General features: G+C 37.7%; 1 protein-coding gene across 14 annotated transcripts in view; it reads left to right on the top strand.

Annotated features, from left to right (window-relative positions):
• Positions 1-24,388, top strand: part of MCF2L (MCF.2 cell line derived transforming sequence like) — a 147,700-nt gene that overhangs the window by 110,338 nt on the left and 12,974 nt on the right. For all 14 annotated transcript variants that reach the window (XR_001862895.1, XM_017737075.1, XM_017737073.1 and 11 more), the window contains 16 exons: positions 9,442-9,561; positions 10,368-10,484; positions 10,993-11,142; positions 11,824-11,948; positions 13,665-13,779; positions 14,738-14,857; positions 15,675-15,866; positions 16,061-16,252; positions 16,910-17,069; positions 17,214-17,284; positions 18,320-18,396; positions 19,452-19,518; positions 20,707-20,822; positions 21,791-21,860; positions 23,056-23,148; positions 23,297-23,389. Coding sequence is in view for 13 of the 14 variants with exons in the window: in XM_017737075.1 (XP_017592564.1) it covers positions 9,442-9,561; positions 10,368-10,484; positions 10,993-11,142; positions 11,824-11,948; positions 13,665-13,779; positions 14,738-14,857; positions 15,675-15,866; positions 16,061-16,252; positions 16,910-17,069; positions 17,214-17,284; positions 18,320-18,396; positions 19,452-19,518; positions 20,707-20,822; positions 21,791-21,860; positions 23,056-23,148; positions 23,297-23,389 (1,878 nt within the window). In the remaining variant the exon portion in view is untranslated. The remainder of the gene's footprint in view (positions 1-9,441; positions 9,562-10,367; positions 10,485-10,992; positions 11,143-11,823; positions 11,949-13,664; positions 13,780-14,737; positions 14,858-15,674; positions 15,867-16,060; positions 16,253-16,909; positions 17,070-17,213; positions 17,285-18,319; positions 18,397-19,451; positions 19,519-20,706; positions 20,823-21,790; positions 21,861-23,055; positions 23,149-23,296; positions 23,390-24,388) is intronic.

Genomic DNA, 24,388 nt, shown 5'->3' with positions numbered 1-24,388 from the left:
AAAGACAGATTCGTGTTTATCATGTGCTTATTCTACTGTTGGTTTACTTGTTTTTAGTTTTTTGTTGGTTGGTTGCCTTTTTTTTCTTCCTCGCTATCCTTGCTTGAATTGTTAGTGTCAATAGTCTTTACTGTAAGGTCTGAAAAACACAGCTGTAAGTATCTTTTATTTTTTAATGGCTGAAAATTTTTGACTCTGTAAGATAAAAGTCAAATAAAAACAGTAAATGTCATTTTTATGTAGCCTGATTATGGCCAAAGAAGTTTTTGTTTATTATAAGTTAAAATGTATTTCTTTAAAGGTCATACATTACTCCCACTAGATGATGTTTTGTGAATGAATATAAAATGATATAATATTCTCACAATACAACTTTTTACACAATAGTTATGTTAGGAATGTTAAAACATTGAAAATAGATTGAAGTATCAGCAAAATTTGCTTTTGCAGCTCATCTTGAAATTTTGAGATGCAACATTGAGCAGATTCCAGTAGTGAAAACTGAGAGCAGCGTAATTTAGGATGATTGAAGAAAAAGGACTCTATCTATGGAGGTTGTGAATCTCTTTCAAAAGTCAGTGCTGTAGTTTCTGTTCAAGGACAGATAAGTGTTGCACAGATGATGGTCCTTTTATTTGCATAATTGGGGTTGTAAGGGTTAGGGAGCAACTACAGACAAGTTGCTTATAGCCATGATGATAACATTTATGGTAATGTTCCATCAGTGTGTGTTATTTTGCTTTGAAGCACAGTGAACAGAACTGAGCAACTATTCCCCATTATAAGGGATCTGCTACTGTCATGATGGTGTTGGTGCCTAAGGGATTTGCCCAGAGAAGGGTATTAAGTGCAGGAGCACTGCACAGTTGCAGTACTGCTCGTGATGGGTTATTTTGCTTTTTTCATCTTTTTGCATTCTTCTGTGAGCTTTTTTTAAAAAAGAAATCATGCTTCTTAGCTGAAGTCTAATCTGTTAAAGGCATGATTTTTTATATTTGCTTTTCTTGTTGAACAGCAACAGTATAGGCTTTGAATTGTACCCATGTATATTTATAGCAGTCTTCCTGTTGGGCTTCAGCAAGTCACATCAGCCCTGAACACTTGATAATTTTGTGTTCCTGTTCCAAAAGAAGATGTAGTGAAAAATTGTTTCTGTTGTCCTTAATATCTTTGCTATAGTATTTGATGTAAATGAAATCTAATGCATTTCAGCTGTCTGTTGTTTAGCAAAAAAATAAAGCAAAATATACAAGATACATATATTGCACCAAGTTAGAGAGTTCCTATTGATGGACAAAGATTTCTTTCAAATGGCACAGGGGTAACTGGAAACTTCAACTTATTTGGTTTTCCAACAGTCAGAGTTTTCTTTTGGTGGTTATGAAGCATCTGAGTGTTTCTTGGGCTATTGATCTCTGAAAGCCTGATAGCTCTGGCCGTTTTGGTCATAGAATCACAGAATGGTTTGGATTGGAAGGGACCTTAAAGAGCATCTAGTTCCAACTCCCCTGCCATGGGCAGGGACACCTTTCACTAGACCAGGTGGCTCAAACCCCGTCCAAGCCTGGCCTCGAACACTTCCAGGGATAGGAAATTCCCAGCGTCTCTGAGTAACATGTCCTAGGGCCTCGCCACCCCCACAGTAAAGAATTTCTTCCTAATGTCCCATCTAAACCTACCTCCTTTCAATTTGAAGCCATTCCCCCTTGTCCTGTCACTCCCTGCCCTTGTAAAAAGCCCCTGTTCAGTGGTTTTTTTTTTCAATTGCTAAAGCTCATTACTGTGTGTGAGGATAGGAGTCTCGTGTTACTTGAGAGGAGAGTTTTGGCTGTCGGTTTATTTGTTGTCATTTCTGCAGTGTCCTTTCTGCCATCTTTCCTGATTTTTCTCTAATCGTCCTGAGGGAGTTGACCCTCTTGACTTGTGAAATCAGAAATGCCATCATAGGGTGCTGTGCCCATCACTAATACCCTGGCAACTGCAGGAAGTGTATTTGTAAGCACTGAGCAGCTGTTAAACAGAAATTCATACTAGCATGTATTTTTTGTTATTATTTCTTGTTATTTTCAAGACTTTTCACGCACAATGTTTGGTTGGTACTAGTGGATGTTGGAAGTATGTTTTGAAACAAAACTAACAAAAAAATTTTTGTTTCAGGCTGAAATTATTGTGGAAAATATTTCTATATTACGAAAAATTTCTAAGTTTCATTTTTCCTTCTTTGTTGGGGATACTTTTCTTTTCCTGGGGCAGAAAGTGAGCAATGATGAGCTGAATCTGTATTTCATGCTGATACTTAAAGGTTGCTGTAGTCAAGACTCTGGAGATGAGGTTAACCTATTTTTGCAGACATAGTGGAAGGTCAGTGGCTGCAGTGCCTGGCCTAGAAGACTGCTGCTGCAGCACATGCAGTGCAGTGGGACTAAGAGCAAAGCCAGAGGCCTGGGCTGAAAGATGGCCCTACTTTTCCTGGGATGCGACAGAGATTGTGGCAAGAACATGCCCAGGCACACAGACTTTGCTATTGCTTTATTCTACTTGATGAAGTTGCAATGGACAGGTGGTTGGCCCAGGAGGTTGTCCTTAGCCAGCACAAGACTTGCAGACTCTTTGGCTTAAGAGATGCTGCAAGCAACATTATTCTTTTTATTTTTCACCTGATTTAGCTGAAGTGAAGTTATTAGCCTAGGAAGAATCTGGCCTACTGGGATAGTCAGGCTGAGAGGTGAAGTTCTGGTAGAGACTCCAAGAGCCAAGTTTCATGTTAAGTGTGAAGTCTTGATAGCAAATTGCCATGTTGTTAGAGAGATAGTGGAATTTGAAAGTTCTTACAAGAAAAATACTGAAGTTAGTAGTTGCAAATTCTTCACTCGTATTACCTTGTTGTTTGAGAATACAAAATTTTTTCAACTTTTTGCCCTGTCAGCTGCAGTGATTCTTCTAAATTTGTATTAGAATGTCCTGTTTTCAGTTAAACACAGTATTCAGAGTATACAGAGACATACAAGACTTTGCTGAACCTTTTAGTTCCTGGGGCTGGGCAGTTGGGTAGTCTCATGGATAAGTGTGCAAGGAGGAGCAGTCATGGTAAAGCAGCTCTGTATTGTCCCAGCTGAAGTTGGGTGAATGACAAATGCCAGAAAAATTGATTCTCTTGTCCTTTCCATGTAGTCAAAAATTACTCTCTTTTTTTCCCTCTTTTTTTTTCTTTTCTCTCCTAATGTTATACCCAATCAAGCAATATTCAACCCACAGTTGTAGGGGCAAGGCTTTTTACTGATCAGTGTGTTCTGCGATTTCACACTGCTCTCTTCATAGTTCCAGTATATTTTCTTAAAAAAAATGAAGTCTATGTCATTCCATTGTATTAGTCTCTTGTCCTGTCATCATTGTCTTCCTCCATCTTGAGGGAAAGGTTGTAGTGTGAACTCACTCTTTTAGACAAACAAAAAACTGCACTCAACATCATTAAACGTTTCACCATAGCCATCCATCAACCTCATATTGAAGGTCCAGAGGAAATAAACTTCCTTGGTGCATAGGGAATAACTTAACTGTGAGCCACTGCTCTTGAGTCAGCAGTTGGGATGGAGGTTGCTTGGGGGTGGTAGTGAGGAATTTTTATCCAGTTACAAAACTTTGCAGCCCTTTCTAAATGAGACAAGAGATGGGTTTTATTCAGCCTCCTAGAGAAGAAGTTTGCTTTGTGATTTGCCACTGCTAACTAAAGATGCATTGCATGCAGATTTCATGCCTTCTGTTTCGGACTGCATTGTCCAGAGCCCATTAATTACTTTGAAGGTTAGGGCCAAGACTGCTGGCTGGCAGGAAGAAACCAGAAGCCGATGGAGACACCAGAGTGCTTATGTTGGACTCAATGATCTTGGAGGTCTTTTCCAACCTAATTGATTCTTTGATTGTGTAATACCAGCCTAAACCTTGCAGGAGTCAGGCAGTCCCATTTTTGTGCCATCTGGAATGTTATTGGTTTGGCATCCAAGGTGAGAAACACTGAATTGCAATAATCCAACTTTGAGTTCCTTGGCCTTGTTTGTAGAGATGTTAAATTTCTTAGTGAGTTCTTGGTGTAGAAAAGATACGTTTCATAAGTGGTACCCCATGAAAGGCACTATTTTATATTTATATGGAATAGGTATTTCCCATCAGCCCAGTTTCTAGTTAGTTCTTTGCATCATGTCCTGAAAACTATGACACTTAACACTTTGTATGGCTTAAGTTTGAAAATACTGCTCTTCTTTCAGCCCTGGTCATGATTCTCATTTTGCTTGGGTTCAAGACAAGAACTTAGCAGTATGATGAAGCTGGAACAGTATTTGTATTAATTTTGTGGCTGTTTTTATGAATGAGTACAGTAAATGATAGATGAGTAAGTTTATTTTGAGATCAGTATGGTTTTGTCTGATTTCTTTGGATGTTTTGAGACTACTACATATGCAGGCACTTTTGCAGTTATCCTTGTGTAGTTAGCCATTTTCCTTTATATTACAGATTTTTTTAATATGTAAAAATAGAGAAGTGAGTCACTTAAGCTCAGAGAGCAGAATCATAATGTCACAAGCATTAAACACAGCTCTAATGCAAAACAGCTCTATGTTTTTAAAACTAGATTTCAAGCTGCTCTTTTTAGGAATTGATTTAATTCAAGACTCTTTCGTGACAAAAATTCTGTGTAAGGCACTTCTTCATTCTAGCTGCAAATAAACAGTCTCGAAGAAAAATAGGTAAGCAAGTATTTACTAGCTCCTTTATATACAGAAGTATTTTAGAAAGAAGTGCTCTGTGGCTTATGGCATACTAGTAAGTGCAGAACGGAAGACACTGCCACAGAGTTCGGTAACGTGGGTATTTTGAAGCTGTTCATAAAATGAAAATTAGTGTTGTTCCAAATATTTTAAGACAGAACTACTAAAGCTGAGTCAAGTGTCAGCTCTTTGACAGCTCACGTGGTTACAATATTTCTGCAAGCTGGTTTAACTTCAGGGTCAGTAGTGGTGGTACACACAGCCTCTCTGTCAGTAATACTCTGTGAAGAACAGCGATACTTAGGGTTATATGCAACTAATATATGGTGCAGAGGAGGCCATGAAGGTGATCAGAGGTATGGAGCATCTCTCCTGTGAGAACAGGCTGAGAGAAGTGAGATTGTTCAGAAGAGAAGGCTCTGGGCCAGACCTCACCGCAGCCTTTTGGTACTTAAAGGGGGCTTATAAAATAGAGGGACAGTGACTTTACACAGTCAGATAGTGATAGGACAAGGGGGAGTTGTTTTAAACTGAACAAGGAGAGACTTACATTACATTTTAGGGAGAAATTCTTTACTGTAAGGGTAGCGAGGCACTGGAACAGGTTGCCCAGAGAAGTTGTGGATGCCTCAATCCTGGAAGTGTTCAAGGCAAGGTTGGATGAGGACCTGAGCAACCTGGTCTGGTCGAATGTGTTCCTGCCCCTGGTGGGGGGTTTGGAAACAGATGATATTTCAGATCCTTTCCAATCCAATCCGTTCTGTGATTCTATAATAATTTGATTTTACATTTTGCCCAGAACTCAACTGGGTTCAGGCTCTCTACATTTTCCCCTTTCCAGAAACCTGGGGCATGCAGTGGAAGGCTCCCCATGCCTGAGAAACAGAGGCCTGAAAGCAGGCAGGTCAACCTGCTCCTGAGAAACTGGTTTTCTGGAGAATTTAAGGTTGTTCCTTATTTTTTCCAGCCAGAAAAGATTCCTCCCCATGTTCTAGGTTCAAGGTACTTGTAGGGCAACAAAGATCTCGGTGTATTGGAAAGCTTTGATTCTGGAGCTGTGCTGTATGCAAATTGCTGCTTTGGTCAGATTTCATTCAAAGCTGATAACAATGTGCACATCTACATCTTTTTCTGTGTCTTTGACACTGACCTGACTGGATGAGAAAGTGAAAGAGATGAACAGATAGAAGATTAATCCCATGCCTGTCATGAAATATCAAACCAAGGATTAATGTATATATGGGCTGGGGTTGAGGTCTCCTAATTTTTGTAGAGATGTGAAAAACATAACCTCTAGTCTCTTTTGCATTGACATTAAATCTGATAAATTCAATATTTGAGACAAGATGTTGGGGGATCTGTTAATATTAATTAATCTAGTAAGGAAAGACACTTGGAGAAAAAAAAAAAAAAACAGTTTTTGAGCTTACAAACCCTTCAACAAGTCTCAGTAAGGTTCATTGACTTCAGTGAAACAGTCCTTGAAGGCACTTTATTTGATAGCACTGCTAAACATAACATGAATATTTTTTGGTGTTTAACATTTAGCAAAGCATTATTGAGAAGTCATTGTTTGTTGTCTGGTTAGCATACAATGGCTTCAAACAAATATGCTGCTGGACTGGAACAGAGAATTTTTGTTTTGTTCCAGTGTTCAGGGTGAAGTTGACTGGTCAATGAAGTTCACAGGCATCTACAGAGTATCTCTTACATCATAGTATTGTCTCTGCAAGTCACCAGGGCTTTAGCAAAAAAAGTTAGGAAAAATCGTAGTATTTTGGCAGTGCAGATACAACCTTTGATAAACTGTAATAGCTGGCACAAGTCCAACATTGTTTACTGTAGTACTGCTTCCCATTCTTGTTTCACAAAAATCAATTTGCAGATTTGACTCCTAGCCACAACAAGGGAAGGAGACATCGTTTTTTAAGACATGAGGTTTTTTTGAAGAAAAAAACCAAAACCAAATGAAGACAGACTAGTGGAGACAAGTGTTGTGGTGCTAGGTTTAGTTTAGCAAGCTGCAGCTTTCCCTGGGAGCTCAGTGGAGTGTTTAGGGCAGTGTGACCATTTTGCCCTCTCGTAGTCCACTTCGGACGGCTCCGCACTCTTGCTCCAGCAGCTCTCAGCTCTACAACACAGTGACAGCAAAGGAGGCGAGAAGGGTCCCTCCATAAGGGTTTCAGGGGACCTTTAATGGTTACACCTCGTCCCTGCAATCCCCAGAAACAGAGAGACCTCGTGATCCGGGTGCAGGGGGGATTTTATCAGGGGCTCAGGGGCGGTACATGGGCGGAGTTGGGGTACAGGAACCAATAGGGAGAGCCTGAGGGAGGGGCCAGGGCTTGGGGCAGGGGAAAGTGGGGGGGGGAACAATATGGGATAAGAAAAGCAGTGAGTAAACAGATCACCACAGACAAGTTTATACTGTAGACAAAGTCAAAGTAATTTAGAATTTGAGCTTTTATTCAGAGAGAAGGAAAATTTCTGTCAGGCCTTGAATGGAAATTCAAGTGATACAAGACTGTATTGACTTCAACAGCATCATTTTGGGTTGACACACTTGAGATGGAAAATAATTGTAACGCATATTCTCTGTTTTCATTGAATTGAACACCATACTTAATTTCATCATGCAATGAAACTCTATTTCATAAGAGCTAATACACAGTCCAGAAAAATTTACTATTAGATTGCGTTTGGGTATGGCTGTTTACTTCCGAAATAGCCTAAATGTCACAAAATCACTGGTTGGGTTGGGAGGGACCTTGAAAGACCATCTGACCCAACTTTCTGTGGGGAAAGGCAGCCTCAAAATTACCTAGCACCCTGTCCAGTGCATTTCCCAGCACTCCAGGTAAGGCTAAGTGGGTTGCAAATATTCACGACCACAGACAGTATGTCAGGACAACATGTGGTGGGGTGGATATCTCACAAGGAGGCACCTTGTTTTTTTCAAAATGTCTTGTCTAAAAGATATTTCTTTTATCATTTTTATTCTGAAATATTTGCATTGCCACTGGATAAACGTCACATTTTGGAAGTTAAAGGTAAAAAGTAACAGCTGTCAGACTGAACAGTGCTGTTACACAGGCACAAAATAAATTGACATGTCTGTTGAATCAGAGAAGTAAATGTGGCTGACATTCTAAAAGGCTTATCGAGGAGATTTAATTAAAGAAATTTTTTGTCTGCTGTTGCAATGTCTCTTAAATAAATTAGTGGGTTTGCTTTGTATGGTAATTCATAAAAAACAGTAAGAAAAGTATAATATTTTCTTTTTCTTTTTAATACAGTCAGAAATTTTCTATGAAAAGTTTTTCCTCTGATACCTAAGGGTTAGTAACTTCACAATCTATACTAGTTTTAATGAACAGTGTACTTTTTTAGTGAACTTTACAGCAAGGCTGAGGAGATAGTGAGGCCACTCAGAATTACCGGGATTCTGTTCCCAGCCCTCAGACTCCTTTGGGACTGAAACACTGTACTTTCTAGAAAATTTGGACATCACTGAAGTGGAGGTAGATTGAGAATCTCAAACCTTTAAGGTTCCTCAGTCAGATTGAAGCCTTGGTTGTACACTGAATATCTGGGAAACCACAATGAATCTGTGAAGTTTTCCAGAAAAGTGTTAAACTACTTTTCACTTTAAGAGTTCTTCATTTCTAATGCTAAGTACCTGGAACCCTTGGAAACCTCAACATTATTATTAAATTACTCTTCAATCTTCCAGATACTAACAGTTCCACTAGGCTTGGAACAGAGCATAGCATAACAGCTCCTTCAGTCAGTGGGGCTTTTTTTGTTGGCTTGCTTTCTTCCCTCCAGTAAATCAGTTTGCTAGAAAAGTGAAATAATTTCCAACACTATAATGAAGAAAATTGCATACTTAATCATTATAATGATCATTTCTTTAGTGAATTTCACTGCCTCCCTACAGTGGAAATACTGAATAGAGGAGAATGTTTCCAGCAGTGGCTAAATGCCAAATATGCAAATCTCTGCCACAGTAGAGGTTGATTTTTAATAATTTAATGCTTTTTTTTGTTTGTTTCTCCTTTCTTCTGTTTTCCCTCTATCTGTTGTAGGGCTGGGAAAGATCCATGAGATTGCTAGTTGGAAGTTGATGAGAAAAACAGAACTGAGAATTTTTATGCTTGATTTTTATTTTTGTCAGCCAAATTAAAGCTTATTTCTAAGTTACTGCCTGAGAAATTCATCCTCTGTGGCAAAGAGTTGTGTAGGCAACTGGCAAGTTAGTATATGCACAAATTAGAAATTTGTTGTTAGGTTTTCATACAATAATGGAGGTTTCTCTTGGCACCTTCTGTTAAAGAGAAGATGAAGTAACCATGAAAGTCTTGCTGTTAAAAAAAGTATTAAGCCACTGCTGTTTGTTCATTAGCCTCCTTGGGTAGGTTGTAATCTTAGCTGAAGAGCAGTACAAGCCAGCCCTGAAAAAAATTTATTCCAAGAGAATTGATTCCCTGTTCCCAAAGACAAGTAAATGTCTTTTGAATGAAGCTCCTTGTACTAGCCATGCAAGAATATGATTGGTCACCCCATTATGGGAGGCCTTTGATACAGTTAGTTTGTGGTTTATCAGGGGCTTATCGTTGTTCAAAAATATTTTCTGGAGCTGAGACACAGAAAATAACAGGCTAAACTTGCTTTGCAGGCATCTTTCCCAGGAAATCTGCAATTAGTCCTCGTGCTGCGCCCAACGGGATTTTTTCATCGAGCTCTCTCAGACATTGCTTTCAGATTCAACAAAGATGAGCTTAAAATGAAAGTACCTGTAAGTAATGCTCTGTTTTCACTTTACGACCAGGAATTTGTAAAAGTACTTAAGGTAGCCAGTGAGGACCAAAGAAACCCCAACAAAAAGCCATGCTTAGAGGCAGTTCTAGCAATTTTAGCTAATTCGTGGTGGTTTATTCTTGAAAGAGTATGTGAATTTTGAAGTGGATGCATTTCCCATGGACAAACGCTATGGTTTCTGTCATTTGAGCAAACACGCAATGGATGCCTGTTGTTAAATTGCCAGTAAACCCACAGATTGTCCTTTTGTTTGCAAGTGTACAGCATTTCTATTTTAAAATAAAATTTGAAACTATATGAGCTGATGATATAAAAGTTGTGCTTATCAGATGTAAATTTCAAGGGTGAAAGATGGTCTTTAAGAAAATTTCCCCCCATCTTTCACTTATTTTGGGGAACTTGACAAATCCATGTAGACACTGTCGTTCTCTCTTGCAGACCAGGATAACAAGGGAAAATGAACAAGAAATGGATGTTGCTTTTAGAAAATAGCCAAGTATGGTTTATCAAGATAAAAAAATCTGGCAGTGTTATGCTGTATAATCCATAAGCTTTTTTTTAATGTGCCTGGTGCCCATGCTCATATTCAGTCATTTACATTTACATCGTCTTCAACTGAAAGAACTGTTAAGTTTGTTTTCTATACCCACAGGAAACAGTTCCATCTCTCACTTTTATATTAAAATGCATCTTCTTTGTCAGTGTCTGAAGGATGGGGCTTAGAATCCTTAAGAAGGGACTTGTCACCAGTGATCACGTTCACTTTTTTCTGTCCTGCCGCAGATCATAATGCTGGGCTCAGTATCAGAACTGCAGGGTTACATTGATAAGACACAATTAACAGAAGATCTTGGTGGCACCCTGGATTACTGCCATAGCAGATGGCTGTCCCGTCGCACTGTAAGTCTTAGGTTTTGTTTTAACTTTTCAGCCTAATGGACCCTTCTGTTTTATACCCTGTCATTTATAAAACAGATTCCAAGTGATGCAAGTTGACTTGCTCAGTGTGAGAAGATGTTCCCAATGGTACTTAGTCATCTTAGAGAAATAATATGAGTAATAACTTGGGAGTGGTTTTCTGAACACTTGGAGCAAAGGAGCTACAGTGTGTTATTGTGTGGAGGTTTATTGGTTTTGCTACAAGAATGAAAAAGCTCAAGTTGTAAAATAACTCCAGATTATAAAAATATGAAGAAGATACACCTGATACAAGCCTAAGAAAAATATACAATTAAGGAATTAATGGTGACGGTATCTGTTGCTTGCAAAATTATACTTTGGCCATTTTTTAATCTTATAATTCATCTGTTTGGGTTTGTTTTGAGAGTTATATTTTGTGTGCACGTGCTTGTTTGTACATATGTGTCTGATGAACACAAAACATCTTTAATGCTTTTTATTCCAAAAGGCTATAGAAGGTTTCGCCCAAAAGGTTAAGCAAACAGCTCAGATTCTTCAGTCCTTTGGGACTGAGCTGGCTGAAACAGAACTACCAAATGATGTGCAATCAACCAGCTCCCTTCTTGCAACACACACAGAAAAGAAGGACAAAATGAAGGTATGTAATTTCTGTGAAGATGCTGTCTTCTAGTTAAACTGTTTTAATTTATAGCTACCAATATAAATGGAAAATATGGACAATGCTAATAGACAGCAATAATGTGAACCATCAATATCTTATTGAACTCTATTTTTTTTGATGTTAAAAAGCCTTTTTGCATTGAAAAATTACTTTTCTTGAAACTCAGTTTATGTATGTACAGATGCATAATGAATTGTATGCGAAACAGTAATTTCTTTGTAAGTAGTGGTGTGTTTAATTTCTAGTTTTGTTTGCAACAGGAAATTTGATTGTATTTGCATGCAAATTAAAATATATGGCCTTTGGAAGCATGAACAAATGTTCTTTCAAAAAGGCTTAAATGAAAGCTATTTGGCGGTTTCAGAACTGTGCATCTAAAATTTTTGAGATATTTGTAGCCTAAAGCAACACTAGAAGGCTGTCTACCATGAAAATTCAACTCAGTTACACTGGGATCTTAAGATGGTAAACATGGAAAAAGCTGACATTTATCATTTACTCTCTGTTGTCAGCCACTGCTTTTAATCAAACTGTGCTTGCTTGAATGCTATTGAAATCCTTCTTCTAATTCAGTGCCTTGTGAATTCTGCTTAAAAAAACAGCAACACACAACTACAGCATGTGGGGATTTTGTTTTGTTTTTGTTTTGTTTTGTAGGAGGATATCAGGGTAGCAGTAGAACAGGGAGACGATATCCTTGGAAGTATTACAAAACCAGTTACTGAGAATCCTGAATACAAACTGAATCAAGATCAGCTAGACAATCAAACAACAGTAGAAAGGTGAGAGGTGTGAAATACTAAACACGCTGCTTTTCTGCTTTTTCAACCCCTCCCCAGCTCCGTTATCTAATTCCATATTTATGCTTTGCAAATAAGCAAATGCTGCAATGTGAACATTATAAAACATTTCATTCACAACTCCTCTGTTGTCAGATCTGTCCTGAACAAAGTATCTGCCTAATGCCCACTGTGGGGTCACCTGGCTATAGGGAAATGGGGTTGGAATTCTGATCTCACACAACACTGTTCTTTTCATTTTTGTCACATTTGGACTATATACTTGAGCATCTTTTCCTTATTTAAAGAATATCAGTGCTTTGTTTAGAAACTGAAGTGCAATCCAAGGGAATTTTGCTGCTGTACAGAAGGCAGGAGGGGAAGACTGAAGTGAACTCTCCCTTTATTTCAGTAGATTTGTCCATTTCCATTAGGTCTCTGAGAAGTGGGAGGGGTTTTTTTCTTTTAAACCTTATCAATGTTGTTAGAAGCCTTTAAAGGGCTGCTAGGGAGTACACCACTCTTGAAGTATCTATGCACCAATTTCCTATATGCTTTCTTTGGGCATATAAGTAATAGGTGTTGTTTTCCTTTGCTCCCTGCCTGCCACACACACGCCCCCCTCAAATTACTGCCAGGTTTGAAGACATTATATCACTGTAGCACAGATGTAAATTTTCACAAAGCTATGAAAGCATAGCTCATTTCCCCCAGGCAGTATTCTGCATTCTTTTTTTGTCTGTCATTCTGTGTTTCTGCTACACTCAGGCCGACTTTTCTTTCCAAATAACTGTCCTTTCCAATCCACAAAGCTTGGCAGAAGTCACTTTTTTTTGGTCACTGTTGCTATCATCTATCCAAGGACGATCAGGGTGGGGGTTGCTAATTTATCCATAACATTCCTATTCGATACAATATCTGACGGAAGTTGGAACAAACTCTATGTGTGTGTGTCACTGCCTTTTCTCTAGTTGGTTTTAACTTGTAAATTCCGAGTTCATTTCTATACTGTTGGAGACAAAAGTGCATTAAAATTCTGATGTGTAGCCTTCCCTGGATGTAGCCTAAGCACAGCAAAGTGCACTGTATAAAGTCCATGGGATATCATACTGTCAAATGCAATCATAGAAGGTAAGTTAAGAAGTGAAAGGTTTAAGTCATTTGCCAGCATTATAATCAAAGAAGGTTTTTTTTATCACAGTACAGCTGTACACTGGCCTGTGATATTTAATTAATAACTCTCCTTGGGAGAGAAGGAAAAATGGCCTTCAGGTTTATAGTGAGCTTTGCTCCAAAGAATGAAATGTAAGGGCAGCTGGCTGGTCACAGCAGTACAAATTTTTACCTTAATTTTTCCTTATATCCTAATGCTTGGGTTCCTCTGAGTCTTAACTGAGACACATTTATGTGTTTTATTTATGTACGTTAACCCCAGATCCCATGTCCCCAGGCCAAAGCTGAGAAGGTGCTTAAAATAATCATTTGCCCGTTTTTCAGAACTTAATGTTTGTGTTGGGTTTTAGTTTTTTACATCAGTGTTATTGTAGGAAATGATACTGTGCAATACAAAAAACGTTTCCTGTACCCAGTTTATTTGTTCTGGAAAATACTGCTTTGGGGAGGCTTTTTGTTTACTGTGGAAGATTGCATTGTCCCTGGAAGGTTGCACCCATCATTCTTAGAGTATTTTTTTAATGTGTTTTGTTTCGATTTTTTAAGGCTACTGGCTCAATTACATGAAACAGAGACCGCCTTTGATGAGTTTTGGATTAAGCACCAGCAAAAACTAGAGCAGTGTCTGCGCCTTCGGAATTTTGAACAGAATTTCAGAGAGGTGAGAACGTCTTGGTGGCAGTCAATATTTGGTAATGTAGAAATGATTCAGAAGAAAATACTTCCTGCTCTTGTTTTACAGCTCTTGTGTGTATTTGAAAGCTTTTTCCAACCTTTTTCTTGTACCTGTCCTTACTTGACATACTGCTATCTTTACTAGTTTGAATTCTTGCCTATGGAGACATAACACCTTTTTCTTCTACAGTCTTAGGATATTTTGTTTCCATGCACTCAGCAGTGTATAAGCATTCAAAATCTCATTTGAAACCTGTTCTGTACCATAGAAACAAAAAATGCTGCTGCAACATTTTCATCTTTCCAATAGGTCCTTTTATGGAACCAAGTCTCAACTAAACCTTCTGGCTGAAATTTTATGAAAACTGTCTCCAGCACTGTGGGTGGGAAGTTGCAACCACAGTGTCAGAAGCTGGGTGGAGGCTGAACTACAATTTTTACTGCCAGTTTCTGATCTCATGTTGTTTAACTCATGTGCTTGGTGGCACCTACAGACCCTTTATCCTGGTGTAGCCAATATTGGAGCACAGCTCCTGTGTCTCCACAAGAGCAACACTCAGAAACCCTCTTGCAAGCATTTGTCTGTCTCTAAACCAATTGCTAGGGTGGGGACCTCTCTCTCATGGTTTGCTGTTAACATTAGTGTTGCTTTGTGTCATTGTCTTCTGGTAAAAGCAAGATCATAAATGTTTCCTTAGCATTAGTTTTCCTGCATCTTTTTCAGTACCAGGAAACAAGATTACTTCACTGCCTTTTCTTTGTATTTGTTTTCATTTCGAATTGGGGGGAAAGGTAGGCTAACAAAAAGAGGTGTTTTATCCCTGTGCCCCAGTAACCACATAATGCGAGTCACCTGACTGCAAATAGTGGCTATCAGCTATTTAACTCTGGTCTCCAGGGAGGTGGCGCTCTCTTTGTTCATACATAGCTGTGTCTCATTTCAGGTCAAAGCAGCTTTGGATATTGTGTCTGAGAGACTGTCTGCTTTCACAGATGTGGGAAACAGCAGTTCACATGTGGAGCATATTTTGAAAGATCTTGCCAACTTTGAAGAAAAATCATATGTAAGAACTCTGCAAGCCTCCTTAATTGCTACTATGACAATGCATATGCAGAGGGGAATGGGATTTGGTTGTTGAGTGCGTCAGCTTAAGCTGACAGTAAAGCAGAATCAGTGTCCCAGGTAATGTACAGAAGGAACCTGGAATAAAGCCTTTAGCCATTGGAGCAGAGTAATTCTTGGACATTCCTCAATAAAGAGCAGAGTGACCAGTCACAAAGTTGATTGCTTCATGTAGGAATTCCATGAAGTGTTTACATAGCCAAGTTTTGCATTTACTGATCAAGGGGCCACTTCTATTCCTATTAAAGCCACATTTTTCAATAAATCGTAGAAATAAGAAAGCTGCATATTGAATGTACAATAAAGATGGCAAACAGAAACATACACTGAACAGTGTAGAAAGGGAACCTTTTTCTGATCTGTGCTTCACAGTGAAACAAGTTGCTCTTTACCTGAGGTCATTGCTCTTAAGGGTGAGATAGGTATTTTTTAATTTGAGTTCAGATTGTTGCTATAGCCCAAGTTGCATACATACACACATAGACACTGCTGAATAAGGCATAGAAAGACAGCAATGGTTCCTTCACAAGAAGGCCTGTGATTAAATTCACTATTGTTTCTGAAGTACTCTGGTACATGAAAGTTCTTGGGCATCTGGAACGACAGGAAATCACTTTGATTTATTAAGCAGGACAGCTATTAACCAAAGATGTATTCTTTATCAATATGTGTATTTCACTGCGTAAAAACAATTTTAAAATTTTTTCATTGATCTTGATCCAAGGAAAGATGTACTTAAATCAGTGCTTGTTTTTTAGGAAACCATAGTAAAAGCCAGAATGTTAGCCTCAGAGCGTGATGCTTTTATTCAAAGCAATCATTATGCTGTGGACTCCATTATTCCAAAATGCAGTGAACTTCATCATCTTTGTGATGCCTTCACCACTGAGATAGAACACAGAAGAAATCTTCTTAACAAATCTCTGGAACTGCATGACTTACTAGAGAAGGTAAATTTAGTATGCAACAGTTGTTTCCCGAAACCTCAGTCAAACAATTGTCATAATGGTAGGTAATGTTATCTCCGTGTGCTGGAAGTTTTCTCTTTAAATAGCTGAATACATGACAAGGTTGAGGTGTTTTAGATTCTTAGTGTATGATGCTGATATTGGTGCATTCTGAGCCTGTTCTTTTCTGTTTCTAGTCTATGAAGTGGTGTGATGAAGGAATTTACCTGCTGGCTTCCCAGCCGGTAGATAAGTGTCAGTCTCAGGATGGTGCAGAATCAGCATTACAGGAGATCGAGAAATTCCTAGATACTGGTGCTGGCAATAAAATCAAGGAGTTGAATAAAATTTACAGAGAGTATGCACACATCCTCAATGAAGACCTAAAGGTACCAGATGATGTTTATGTATCTGTGTGTCCATTTGTTCATTTTAGAATTGCTCTCTTGTACTGGCATTGATAAAGCTACATAATCAGTACTAGGAGTTATACCTGTGAACTGGAAAGCCAACACATTTCCGTGCCTGAGTCTCATCATATCTTTGGATAAGCATCAAGGGCTTCAGAGACTTTTCATAACTACTTCAATTTTTCACACAGTAAAATTGCTTTTAAAAAAAAATTCTCCTGCGTGAATATTTATCATTTTTTTATGTAGCAGAAATGTGCAATTTTTTTTTTTAATATTTTCGTTTTCTTCTTGGTTGATCTCTTCACGTAACAGAACCTTTAGACACTCAAAAAAAAATTTTTTTAATTGAAACTTGAATCTCAGATTTCTCTATAGTAAGCACACAAAATATTTTTGAAGTGATGTTCCAATTTTTAAGTGTACTAAATCACAGTAAATTACACCTTGTTAAGAGTGAAGAGTTAGTGTAATATTTCTGTATGTGGTATAAAAGTAATTGCAATTTTAAATCTATATGCTGTAGATGTCAAGGTAGCTTGTTGCTAGGTCTCTGACAGGAATTTAAAAATTATAATCAATTGTTTAAATTATTTTTTTAATTTAAGTTGGTTTTTATTTCCATGGCAATGGTAGGAGCATGTGCAAAAGGTTTTCCAGAAGCAAGAAAGTATGGAAGAAATGTTTCAAAAGCGGCAAGTAAGTCTTAAGAAACTGGCAGCTAAGCAGACACGTCCTGTTCAGCCAGTTGCTCCAAGACCTGAAGCATTTGTAAAATCCCCTTGTACCTCTCCAGGTAAGTATCAGTATTAGCCTTTAATTTTTTGTGCTATGCTGAGAAACTTAAAGAAACTTCCAGCCATAATTTGTGGTTGCATGAGTATCTGTGTCAGATCTGATCCAGTTCTAACTTCTGTGTGATTCTGGTTTACATGTTTAGGTCTTCAAAGAGAAAATACGTCCAACTCAGAAAGCAGCGCGCTTCGGAGGGTAAACTACAGAAAAGGAAAGGTATTTTTTTTACTTTGCATTTTTCACGCATGCACTACTTGAAAAAGTCATAGTGCAACAGAATATTCAGGAACTCTCAATAAGAAAGAAGGCATTCCACTGAAAAAGTGATGGCATTCTACCAGTTGAAGTAACGCTGGTGAAACAGTTATGTGGTTTAAATAGGGGCTGCTTTGTTGCTGGGCTGGTTATGAGGGAAGGTAAAGTATATAGCTGCCAATATTAGGAAAAATGTTAGGGGCAGCAACATATTAAGTCTATGAAGAGGAAACATTTTTTTTATTTGCCTGTAGTAAGTGGCTGCTCTTAAAACCATTGACCATGGAGAGGTAGTTGTCAATGGCTCCAAGACAGCTTCACCTGACCTAGTGGATTGCCATTCCCAAGTGGGGATGGTATTCCTGCCCTGCATCCAGCAAGGGAAGTATCCTAACAGCAGCAACAGAAACAAGTAGTTCCTCACCGGTTTGGAGAGTTGAATCAATTCAGCAAAGGTTCAGCAAAAGACAATGCAAGGAGGAAGGCAGAACCACATGACCAGGATGGACAACATTTGGAGAAAAGGGGTGGTTCAAGGAGGGGTTGAAAGCAGAACCCCTCTCTTTTTTCAGCAAGCCATAGTTAGGTTTAGCCATTCAGTAAATGTTTTAAGAGTGAATTTCTGTATCAGGTTAAGAAGTAACCGGAAAGTTAGCACAGTACCTTACTTTTAGCTTGGAAAACAGACTAAGGCCAGTGTTGCCTACAAGATTATGCTGGTGCTCTGATGTCTTCTTGAAAAGGGGCTTTGAACCACCACCTTTTCTAAACTGGCCTCTGATGGAGAACTTCCCACGTCCAATGTTGTGTGCTTCAAAACCTTCAGACTGACTTGAATTTTTTTCACAGCATTCTTGCAAACTGCCCTCATTTTTAGTGGAGTACAGTCTTTCCAGTGGAAAGTGCTGAGCACAAAGCTCTGTATCTTAAAGTGTTCTTCCCACATCTGTGATGCCATGATTATTTTTTTCATTGTTTATTTGTTTCCTTCTTTAGAGTGAAATGACTGAACTCCATCAAAGCAGAGGAGGATCTACAATGGATGATGAAGAAAACCTAGCTGTGTTACGGCAGTAAGTATATTTTGATAAGCAAAAGTGTGTGTTTTCTCTGATCTGGTTCCAGCAAAGCCTGAGTTTGGCTAAGGATTTGATAAAACCAGTATACTTCTTTGAAATAACCCTCAGTGCTTTTTGAAATGCATTGGCTATGCTCTGTGCACAGAGGAAGATATTTTATGCTGCCTGGAGCATTATTTAGAGTTTGAGTAGTAACAGACTCTACCTTTGCTGCAGTGAGGTGATGCTGTGGCAGGACAACTACGTATTTTCATTTCAGAGATGATACAGTTTTGAGTAATAAGCCTCCTGTAAATCTGTTGAAGGTTTTGGTCTCCATGCTTTGAGACTTTGTCTTTTTATTGGACTCTTTTTAGTTCCTGTTTTCATAAAGGTTATCAGAAAATCACTTGTATAAAAACTGAACAGCATCATTTACGTTACAGAAATTACTTAGTACCACCTGCAATGCATATAGCATACCTTGCATTTTTACCCCTAAGCTGGCTACTTAAATGGTCTTTTTACTGTTATAACCTTCTGTTACATCACACAAAATCACAAGGGAAGGAGTTTGGGGGGAAGTATGATTCAATGCTTGATCATTAGGGAAATGAAACTTAAAGCATCATCGAGATATTTAAAGTGTTCCCTAAATGCCTCTAATTTAAAATGACCAGTGTAGCTTTAAGTCTGTATTTGACAATCCTATGCAGCTCCAACTCCAGCTCCCATAATAGCTGCAAACACAGCATAACCAGGCTTTGTACATACAATGATAAAACACTCCACTGCTTCAATTCAGTTACTACAGTGCTTAAGCTGCTAGATTTGACTTTTTCCTGTTCAAACACATTTTCAAAAATTTCAAAATGTTTTAAAAATACATATCTCTCAGCAAGGATATATGAACTGCCGAAAGGAATATCCATGGAACATCATGTTTTCCATTACCTGGAAATTGTTCTTTTATTATCTAACGTATAGAAGAAACATAGACAAAATTAATGTTGCCTCATTACTTTGCATAAGTAAATAGGCCCTCCTTAATTATCATTCTTTGTCCACAGGCATGTAATGAATGAACTTATTGAGACTGAACGAGCATATGTGGAAGAACTTCTCTGTGTTCTTGAGGTAAAGACTAAATTTCACTGTGGATATTAGTGAATCTCTTGCATTTCATGGATGCTCTTATGTTTTCCTTACCACTGTAAAGCCTCTGTTTGTTCTGTCAAGCAGTGTGATCATTATATTTTTCCTTTCTCATCATATTTTCACAGAGACAGCAGTATGTGACTTTTTTTCTAGAAATAGTCATACAACTAGGATTTTGTATTAGAAAGCACAAATTGAGCAGAAAATAAGATATGCCGTAGTATTTAGGTGGAATCATAGTGAGATTTGTAATGATCATTAATTCCTGCAAAAGTTCTTTCCAGAGTCTTGGGTCAGTTCCAGGAAGGTCGTGTGTCACACAGGAATGTGAATCTGCATCAAGAGACTCCTGTGTCAGAGGAGAAAATTTGTTTCTTACATCTTTCTTTGCATATCTTTAAGTGATCTTCCACATGTGTTGGGTACAACTGTGGGAACAGGTTTCTTTTTCATTACAGGCCTTGTAATAATCTGCTTATAAAAAACCTGCAGTTTTTCTGGTTGATTTGTTGGGAGTGTTTTGTTTGTTTAGTGTTTTCAGTGTTTTGAGAGAATGCAGATTAGTGACCTCAGGACCAGAGGAGAACAGTGCTGGGCTAAAGCCACCTGTGTCCTTATCTGTGCCAGATAAACAGACGAGAGAATGTGTGCTTACATGACAAGTGGAAGATGTGGGAATCTAAAGCTACTCCATTTGATTCCAATTCAAATGGAAGTGCCTTAAACAGAATTTTTAGCTTAATTGTTTCTGTTACCTGCACAAGTAAATACAGTCAGCTTATTCCTTCATAATAATGGCTAAGACAGGCATGAAGGCTTGTGTGTGTACTGGAATTTGGGCTCTAAATTCAGATGTGTAAAGCCTTAACAAAAAGAGTATGAGCTGTAATTTGTAAGCAGTATGGGAATGCAGAGCCTTTACTGGGTGAAGATTATTGCAAACGTTTCATCCTCACTTATCTAGAATTGCAGGAATTACTCAAGTGTCTTTTTAAAGACTCTGTGTGTGTCTGAGTGGGGTGATGGAAAAACAGAATTTGTATGCTTCTTTCATGATTAATACTGAGCTCTTTCTTGTCTGTCAGCCTGAAGGCAGACTGCCTTGTTAGAGAGAGAAGTACTGCAAGTAAAGGGAGATAGTCATTGTGCCTCTCTCCTGTGTTGTAGGGTTATGCTGCAGAGATGGACAACCCCTTAATGGCTCATCTAATTTCACCAGAACTGCAAAATAAGAAGGATATCTTGTTTGGAAATATGGAAGAAATTTATCACTTTCACAACAGGTGAAGATTTGCATTTTCTTCTAAGAACAGCATTTGGATGAGATTCTTTACTTTGAATTTTAATTTAACTCCTTACTGAGTTCCACTTATCTATCTGGCATGTCAACATTGTATTGCACAGAAGAGGAAAAGCAAAATATCTATAAAAGATGACCAAAGCTGTGTGAAACTGCATATTTGCAGTAGGTAGAATTTTGCATTGTGGTCGTCTTTCTGAAGCAAGATATTTGGATCTGGTTACAAGATAATTAAAGTGGGCTTTATTTGGGTTTCTTTTTTTTATTACTTTTGCTATGGAAAGTGAATTATGGTTCTAAACCACAAACTCTTACATCTTACATTTATATTTAAATAATATATAAAATGAATATATAAAAAACATATGTATTTATATATATTAAAATATATTTTGAGTGACCTCTCTGAAGTCTGAATCCTTGCTGCTAGAGGTGTATTTCTTCATATGATAATATTTAAATTCATAAGAAAGAGAAATTCATTTTCAAGAGGAGTTAAGCCTATTAAGTAGTTGTTTCTTATTCAGGTAAAACTGAATGAAAGTTTTGCCACTGATTTTTTTAATTTGTTTTTTGGGTGAGTTTCCTTTTAGTTTTGGGAAGGTGATTTTTGGGTTGTTTGGTTTGTGGTGGTTGGTAGTACTTGGAAGCAAAACCCAAACACTTTAAACTGTACAAATCCTGCTGCTGAATACATAAGGAAGGGAAATTAAATCCCCCTTCTTTCCCCAACTCTGTATTTGATTTCAGTTGCAGCAACAGTAAGCTAAAAGAAATTGGTCAGAATATTTGTTTTAATTTGCTAACTCTTTTAAAGTGCATGATCTAGAAGAATTATGTTTTGTAGCATTACAACTCTGTTTCCAAAAGTTGAGAGAACTCATTGCGAGACTGTGAACATTATGACAACTTTCTTTAATGTGTGCTCTAAGAAAATTCTCTTCCTCATAGAATATTCTTGAGAGAGCTAGAAACCTATGTGGAATACCCAGAACTAGTAGGACGGTGCTTTCTGGATCAGGTATGTGTTGCCTTTTGCTGGCACTTCATTCACAAACCTCTTTAGGACTGCAACACATGAGAGTGCTTCTCATGTAGCAATTGCCACCACATCCCCTTTGTTTGTCCTGAGCATGTAATAGGCTGAGAATGTAGATGTTATTTGAGGGTTATTTTCCCCTGTGCAGCACAATTAATTTTATTAGGAAAATCTACTACCTCGTTAAAAGAAAACTGCTTTTTTAAAGTGGCAGTTAGGAAAGCATGAAGAGGAATCATGCACTGCATTTTTTCTCATCACTATAAATGGTTGGTTTACTTGGTTTGATTTCTTTATTGGATTGTTGTTGTTGTTGTTCTTTTCTGTTTTCTTTAAAGAGGACCTCAACAGAGTAAGTCCAAAATATTTTTATTCTGAAAATAGAAAGCTATGACAAAATTAAACTTTTTTAATTGGGGATGTACTAAACAATGAGACTCAGCTGTAGTATACTAAAGGCTAAATAAGAATGTGTGTATGGAAATCAGTCTCCTGTTGTTGCTGCCTGTTGATGCTCTAAAGCTCCTGGGAGGAGCCGTCCCTCCCCCTTCTGTTTACTGGCTACATCCATGGAGATGCTGTTTCCTAAAACTGAGGGATGGAGGTACTTCTGTGCCTGCTGATTTCCTACCTGGTCTTTCCTTTGTATCTGTGATTACTATGACATTTTCAACACTCTTTATTTCTTTTTGCTTTCAACAAGTGCTGAAGTAATGCTATTTAATGTCTGAAGTAATAAGGGAGAGCAAACTGCTTGGTTAACCTCAGTGTGACTCCCAGTGAAAAACACATTTGTGAAAGGAAAATAAAGAAAAAGGACAAAGTCTTTTTTAAAAGCTGCACAGTGGGTCTCATGGCTGGGCAGTCAGAGATATTTTTCATATTGTAGTAGAAATATATTTGTAAATATAACATGTACTTCTTCATAAGGTGTTTAGCATTCAACTGAAGCAAAAATTAACAGGAATATTTTATTTTGAAAGTCCCAAATTAGTTGCCGTTACAAAATCAGTGATTTTGCAATTCCTTGAGGCATCCCAAGCAAAAAACAATGATTCAATTTTTGTTGGTGGTTGTTTTTTTCATAGCATTATTGCAAATGAAAAAAAATGTTATGAGCTTTGTCTATTAAAGTCATAGGAATTTATGAACTTTTTGCTTGTCTCCACAATTCCAGATGGAAGACTTCCAGATTTATGAAAAATACTGTCAAAATAAACCTCGATCTGAAAGTTTGTGGAGGCAGTTTTCAGACTCCGTATTCTTCCAGGTATGCTTGCTTGAATGCCTAAAATAATGGTAGGTTTGGTTTTGTTGGGGTCTGGGTTTTTTGTTTGGTTTATTTTTACTGAATTTTCTCAAGAACAAATAGCACAAATACTGATTAGTGTCCTGATGAAATCCAACACTGATTACAGGAATGTCAAAGAAAACTCGACCACAAGCTCAGTTTGGACTCATACTTGCTGAAACCCGTTCAAAGAATAACCAAATACCAATTATTGCTAAAGGTATGTATTTCTAAACTACAATGCTAAGCACATTTTGTGCATTTGTTTTTTTAAATGCTGCTTCTCTCAGCCTGCTGGAAAGAAACCTAAAAGTTAGTGAACAGATGTGTAAACAGAAACACACACATTCCAGTCCATCAGTTTTCAGCTCAGTTCTTTTTTCTTTCAGTCAAAAAACTTACAATAACCAAATGTTACGCAGGGACATCTTTTGTAACTGCTTTTGCCCTTAGATTTCTGCTGAAAAGAAGGTGAAAAGTTAATGAGGGAAAATCAGAAGGTCCAAGAAAACTTTAAAACAAAGAAGATAGAATATCTGAAGTACTTGTTACTCTTCAGTAATAGTCACCCCACCCATATTGCAGGAACGTGCCTTGCTGGGCTTAAAGAAATGCACTTGACAGAGAGCACTGTATGGTGTTCGTGTGAAGGATGCTGTTGCGATTCACTTAAATATGCTATACTGAAAGAGCAAAGTAAGAGCAATGTACTATAATAAATTTATTTAAATTAATATATAACATTTTGCCATGTTTGAACTAAGAAATATTCATCACAAAGACATGTTATAATAATTGTATTTAACAGGAGCTTAAAAATTTACCTCGAACCAGATTTACTCTTGAGTTACAACTGAGCTGTTAACAGCCTTTAAAGAATTAATTACGTTAGGCTTCTGTAAAGAGAGGAGAATTATAAAGGTTTTTGACTTAAAATATCTTCACTTTCTACAGTCTATGAGTAAATCCTTATTTTCATACTGTGAAGTCAGAGGAATCCCATATGAACTTGCAACTGTGTTTTTTCTATATCAAATTGGAAGATGCTGCTTCACCAATAATCCCTTTAGAGAAGGGATTATTTTTTAAATGTGTAGATAATACTCAATGCAGTAAGTTTAAATCTGTTATTAGCATGCCAGGCCTTGCCATAATTAAAAGAGTAAATTAAATTTGACTATGTTTTTAAATTTGTTCACTTCTAAAAGTAACAAATGAA

Source organism: Corvus brachyrhynchos, unplaced genomic scaffold, assembly GCF_000691975.1.
Source record: "Corvus brachyrhynchos isolate BGI_N302 unplaced genomic scaffold, ASM69197v1 scaffold83, whole genome shotgun sequence".
NCBI classification, from domain to species: domain Eukaryota; kingdom Metazoa; phylum Chordata; class Aves; order Passeriformes; family Corvidae; genus Corvus; species Corvus brachyrhynchos.
This window is presented reverse-complemented; position numbering and strand designations above follow the sequence as displayed.